The sequence below is a fragment of the Scylla paramamosain genome, chromosome 32 (genome assembly GCF_035594125.1).
Source record: "Scylla paramamosain isolate STU-SP2022 chromosome 32, ASM3559412v1, whole genome shotgun sequence".
Classification (NCBI taxonomy): Eukaryota; Metazoa; Arthropoda; class Malacostraca; order Decapoda; family Portunidae; genus Scylla; species Scylla paramamosain.
The window spans coordinates 2846255-2852778 of NC_087182.1; the positions used below are offsets into that span (position 1 = coordinate 2846255).

Consider the following 6524-nt stretch of genomic DNA (forward strand, 5'->3'; position numbering starts at 1 on the left):
TGATTTTTTTTTTTTTTAATAGCCTTGCAAGGACCAGAAAGTATGTTGTTTGGCTTTCCTTTGTATTCCTTTGTATTTCTTTGTTGCTGTTGTTGCTGTTGTTGTTGTTATTCTTCTTCTTTTTCTTCTTCCTCCTCCTCCTCCGCTCAGGTGACGCAAGGCTGCACAGGTGAGGGAAGTGACGCAGTGTAATGGATGACTGGAAACCTTGACTACATTCCTGACAAGGCTGCTTCCCTCCCTCCCTCCTCTCCCTCCCTCCTTTCCTCCTCTCCATTCCCTCCCTCTCTCCCTCTCTCCATTCCTCCTTTCCTGATTCCTTTTCCTCGTTTTCTGTCTTTTTTTTTGTTATCTTTGTTTTTTCTTTATTTTTTGTTTTTTTTCTTGTCTTTCTCCGTTTCTTTACTTTCTTTTTCTTATTTTCTTTTTATCCTTTTTTTTACTCCGGCTTTTCTTTTTTTCGTCTTCGTTATTATCATCATCGTCTTGTTGTTGTTGTTGTTGTTGCTGTTGCTTATTATTATTACTATTATTATTAACATTATCAGAGAGAGAGAGAGAGAGAGAGAGAGAGAGAGAGAGAGAGAGAGAGAGAGAGAGAGAGAGAGAGAGAGAGAGAGAGAGACCTAAGGCAAACCAATAAAATAAACAGTAAAAATTAAAATATATACCCATCTTTCTCTCCCCACGCCCACAGATTACGCCCCCGCCCGCAGCCACGAGCCCCGAGCCTAAGAGAGGGCGGACGGGCTGGCCTCAGGAGGTGTGGGCGCAGGAGCTGAAGAAGTAAACCCATGATCATACCCACCCACACCCACATAGAGATAGCCTTCTACCTTCATCCACACGCCCACGCCCACCCATACCACACGCCCGTCACCATAAGTTCACTGTATGGTTCTGTTTGTGTGTTTGTGTGTGTGTGTGTGTGTGTGTGTGTGTGTGTGTGTGTAAGAAGATTTCGGGACCAATGATATGATGAGAGAGAGAGAGAGAGAGAGAGAGAGAGAGAGAGAGAGAGAGAGAGAGAGAGAGAGAGAGAGAGAGAGAGAGAGAGAGAGAGAGAGAGAGAGAGAGAGAGAGAGTCATACCGCCTTCCACTCATCTCAAATCACGTCATTTCTCCCACAAGTCACTTCACTTCAAATCCCTTATCATTTCGACTCACCTTCAATCATGTTAAGTCACCATCAGACAGGTCAAGTTAATGTAGTCACCTAACTCATCTTAACTCATCTCAAATCACTTCAAATCACTTCAAATCACTTCAGCTCATCTCAACTGGTTTCAAGTCACGCCAAGTCTCACAGGGAGCTCCAGATTTTCACCTCAGATAAGAAATGAGGTGAGTACCCTTCTTTCTTTTAGAGGGAGGGAGGGAGAGGGGAAGGAGAGAAGAAGGGAGGGAGAATGGACAGATAGAGGGAAAGATAAAGGAGGGAGAGAAAATGAGGAAGAAGGAAGAGAAGGAGATGAAGAAAAACAGTAAAAGAAAAGAGGGAAATGAGAAAGGAAAAAGGTGAAGGGAAGAAAAAGACTGAAAAGGAAGAAAATATAGGATAAAAAGATAAAGGAAGGAATGAGAGAAGGCAATGAAGAAGGAAGAGTAAGAGAGAATAACATGATGAAGGGAGAGAAAAGGAAAAATTGATGGAGGAGGGAAGGAAAATGCATAAGGAGGGTATGGGACGAAAGGTAAGAGGAGGAGGAGGAGGAGGAGGAGGAGGAGGAGGAGGAGGAGGAGGAGGAGGAGGAGGAGGAGGAGGAGGAATAATGTCACCCAGGAGAATAAAAGAAAGATGAATTATATTTTATCCTCCTACGTAACTCCATCTCCCTGACCCTGTGACCTGGGAGAGGGAGGGAGAGGAGAGAGAGAGGGAGGGAGAAAAATAAAACAAGGAGAGGGAAGGGTGAGGTAAAGTGTCTCCCTCCTCCTCCTCCTCCTCCTCCTCCTTTCTGTGGTGAGGGAGATGGATTGAGAGAGATGTGAGAGGTTGACATGAGGGGAAGGAGAGAGGTAGGGAGGGAGGAAGGGAAGGAAGGTGATAATAGGGAAAGAAGAGAACAGAAGAGAAGTGAAGGAATGAAGGAAACTGATTTAAAATAGTTTCCTTCACTTTTGTCTGAATTAGATAAAGGATTTTTTTTTTTACTCTTTGTTTTCCTTTATTAATTTATCTATTTATTTATTTTTTTCGTGTTTTAACCCTTTCCCTGCGACACACACACACACACACACACACACACACACACACACACACACACACACACACACACACACACACACACACACACACACACACACACACACACACACACACACACACACACACAATCACACACCACCTAACTTCTACAACTGTATATAAACATTTTCTTCCTTCCTGCCTTTCCTTCCTTCATATCCATCACAACACACCCTTAACCCTTTCCTTTCACTGCAACACGAAACAATTAGCAGCACCAGAAGCAATGCGTGAAGTCTTTATAAGCATCTACAAAAAAGTTAAAGATGAAAAGAATAGATTTTTGCAATTTCTAGTCAGCTTACAGACTGGAGGTGGCTGTAGAACAAGTAAAGATGTCTCAGAGTGATTGGTAGTTAGGGAAAGGTGGCAGTCATTAAGTTTGTAGGATAATTTTTCCTTCTTTTTCTCTCAGGATTCCTACACGAGGCAGCATCACTCGTCTCACCACTCAGCAACGGGACGTGAGGGAAGGCAAGGCAGCACTCACTCACCACTCACTCAGCATTCAGCACTTCAAACTCAGCACATCCACGACGAAAACGTACATTTTAGACAGCACTCAAGATCTCTAGGGAAGAACAGCAGTCAGCACTTGAATCAGCAATCGGAACTTCAGGAAAATCAGCAAATTCGAATGAAAAATCATACTATTGAACTCAGCACTCAAGACCCATCGGAAAACAGATTAGCAAAAGTTAGCAGTCGGATCAGCACTCTAAAATTCAGAAAAATCAGTAAATTCGGTTAAAAAGTAATATTAAACTCAGCACTATGAAAACAAGCACAGAGATTCAGCAGCACTCAGCACTCAAATCACCACTCCAAACTTCAAGAAACTCAGTAAATCTAGATAAAAAACAAAAAAAAAAAAACTCACACGATCAGACTCAGCACTCATAACACAATCTCTGACAGAAAACGAGCACTCAAGATCAACTCAGCACCACGTCAGCACCAAATTATCATCAATCTGTGACCAAACTGACTCATTTCAGAAGACAGCGTATTTCGTTTCGTAATTTCACTCATATCCTGGCGAGCCGTGAGTGCATCAGAAGTGAACGAAATGAAGTGATTGCAAAAATTAATGAAGTGTTTTTTTTTTAAACGTGAAGAAAACTGACAAGAAAAAAAAAAAAAAAAAAAGAGGTAGATGAAAAAAAATCTCCTTCACCACATGAAATTAAATAAATAAATAGGCAAATAGAAAAAAAAAAGTTAAAAAATGAGTCCCGAAGGTGTGGTGTGGTGAAGGGAGGGTGTGGTGAAACTGGTGATGAACTGACGGTGTGGTGATGACGTGTGGTGGGTGGAGAGATGGTGAAAATGATAGTGACATTGTGCATAGTGTACTTAACTTACTTTAATTAGGGTGAAGTGAAGTGAAGTGGGGTTACGTTGTACAAATGATTACTTTAGAGTCTAGTGACGTAGTGTAGTGTGTAGTGTAGCGGTGGAGGGCGCTGGAAGGGAAGGGAAAGGGAAGGGAAAGATGGAGTATGTGGTTTTCGTTGTTGTTATTGTTTTGTTGTTCTTTTTGTTTTTGTTGTTGTTTTTGTTGTTGTTATATAGTTTGTTGGGTTTTCTGCACACACACACACACACACACACATTTCAACATATACTTTTTTTCTTTTTTTATTTCTTTTTCTATATAGTTTTCCCAAGTCTATTATAGAGCAAATAGTAGCAACAACAACAACAACAACAACAACAACAACAACAACAACAACAAAATTTAACTGACTTTATTTATTGATGCCACTACCATTACTATTATTATTATTATCATTATTATTATTATTATTATTATTATTATTATTATTATTATTGTTATTATTACTGCCATCATTACTATCACTACTATTACATTCACCATCATTATCACACAAGTAAACATTCAGATTAGATTTTACGAAAGATTAAAACAATATGAACGTTAAAATAGATAAATAAATAAATAAACAAAATAAAAAAAAGACGCTTAGTACAGAAAACGTTTAGTGTATGACTGGAAACGTTGGCAACCGCACGTCTCCCCCCTTAGTGCCTCTTAGTTCCCCTGGGCCGCCCCGACTCCTCCTCAGGGTTATGTCCCAAGCATAACCCTGAAGGAGAGAGAGAGAGAGAGAGAGAGAGAGAGAGAGAGAGAGAGAGAGAGAGAGAGAGAGAGAGAGAGAGAGAGAGAGAGAGAGAGAGAGATTATACCGTACATATCATGGCCTTAAATTCAGTAATAATGATAATAATAATAATAATAATAATAATAGTAATAACGGCAACAACAACAACAACAACAACAACAACAACAACAACAACAACAACAACAACAACAACACACACACACACACACACACACACACACACACACACACACACACACACACACACACACACACACACACACACACACACACACTTCCCCCACAATTTCCCCTCGTTTTCCCCTTCCATCAAGTCCACCAAAGTTTCCATGTCCTCGTTCCAAGTAGAAGCTAAGCAAACCATCAAAATAAAATAATCTAAGCTGTACATATTACTTTTTAAACTTAAGGTGTGAATATCAGAAATAGAACCTCAGTATTAAGCTTACGTTGTAGAGAGAGAGAGAGAGAGAGAGAGAGAGAGAGAGAGAGAGAGAGAGAGAGAGAGAGAGAGAGAGAGAGAGAGAGAGAGAGAGAGAGCCTTTACCTGTTAACAGCCAGTATTCTGAAACGCCTTGTTCTCTCACTAAGACTATTTTCAAAGCCTACAGAGATGATTAGCCGGGTTCTGAAGAGTGTTTCTCCAGTTAATAATGTAGAAATATTGTTAATCTGTCACTGGAAGCGTAAAAACACAGATGATTAAAGTGTTTCTCTAGTTAATAATGTAGAAATCTTGTTAATCTGTCACTGGAAGCGTAAAAACACAGATGAATAGAGTGTTTCTCCTGTTAACAATGTAGAAATCTTGTTAATCTGTCACTGGAACCGTAAAAACACCCTTAAAAACCCTTGGCACTTCAGTTAAACTCTATTTTCAAAGGCCACAGAGATGCTTAGAGTGTTTCTCCAGTTAATAATGTAGAAATCTTGTTAATTGGAGCCGTAAAAACACCCTTAAAAACCCATGTGCCTTTTGAAAGTAGTGGAGCTGCAGCAAAGAAGTGTTTCAAATTACGGCTTAATTACCTGAGGAAACAGCAGGTAAACCAGGCCACGCGCAGGTCAATGTAAGAAGGTCTGGCTCTAGTCACTTTGTACAGCCCTTACCTGTGTAATAAAATGCAGTGTTACCTGTGCTGGTGTTTGTTTGCTCACCTGTGCTTGGGGGAGGGAGGGAGGGAGGGAGGGAGGGAAAGGGTGAAAGTGTTAAATGAATAGAGAGTTGGTTGAAGTTGATGGATGGATGAAAGGAAGGAAGGAAGAAAGAAGGAAGAAAAGAAGGAAGGAGAGAAGGAAAGGTTAGTTTATTAAATTAGGGCGTCAGCAAAGGAAGGAAGGAAGGAAGGAAGAAAGCAGTGAATGAACAAATCAACGAAATTAGGAAAAAAATGTTGGAGCGAATAAAAAATAATGAAAAAAATAAAGGTGAGAAGAAAGCGCATCAATAAATCAGAAGAGAAGGAGAAAAGAAAAACAAAACAATAAAAAGAATGTAAGAAAAGAACAGCAAGGACAAAGACACGCAAAAAATAAAACAAAACAAAACAAAACACAGACAATTCAAAACACAAAAACAAACAAATACATAAAATCAATAAAACGAGAGAAAAATAAAAAGAAAACGAAAAAGAAAACGAGAGAGAGAGAGAGAGAGAGAGAGAGAGAGAGAGAGAGAGAGAGAGAGAGAGAGAGAGAGAGAGAGAGAGAGAGAGAGAGAGAGAGAAACTACTTATTCACCCACCCTCACGACTTTCTTTCCCTTTTCCTTCTTTTCTCCCTAATTTCCCTTCCCTTTTTTTCCCTTTTCCCTCGTAACGTATTCCTTTTTCCCCTTTTCCCGCAACTTCCTCCTTTCCACCCCCTTCCCTTTTCATCCCTACCCACCCCTCTCCCCCCTTCTCTCCCCTGACCCCTCCCCCCTCGCAAGCTCTTAACAGGCCTCCGCGGTCGTTTGCCAATTAGCATAGTTGGCATAACAAGAGTAGGTGGAAAGTTTTAGTGTTATATAGATGAGTGGCGGAACTCTCTCTCTCTCTCTCTCTCTCTCTCTCTCTCTCTCTCTCTCTCTCTCTCTCTCTCTCTCTCTCTCTCTCTCTCTGGTGACAGGAAGAAGGAAACGGCCCGA

At 40.6% G+C, this 6524-nt stretch overlaps 1 protein-coding gene across 1 annotated transcript in view; it reads left to right on the plus strand.

Annotated features, from left to right (window-relative positions):
* Positions 1 to 5534, plus strand: part of LOC135089045 (heart- and neural crest derivatives-expressed protein 2-like) — a 20626-nt gene extending 15092 nt beyond the window's left edge. The window contains exons 2-3 of the mRNA XM_063984235.1: positions 698 to 1345; positions 2665 to 5534. Coding sequence (XP_063840305.1) covers positions 698 to 790 — 93 coding nt within the window. The 3' untranslated portion in view covers positions 791 to 1345; positions 2665 to 5534. The remainder of the gene's footprint in view (positions 1 to 697; positions 1346 to 2664) is intronic.
* Positions 5535 to 6524: the final 990 nt, after the last annotated feature.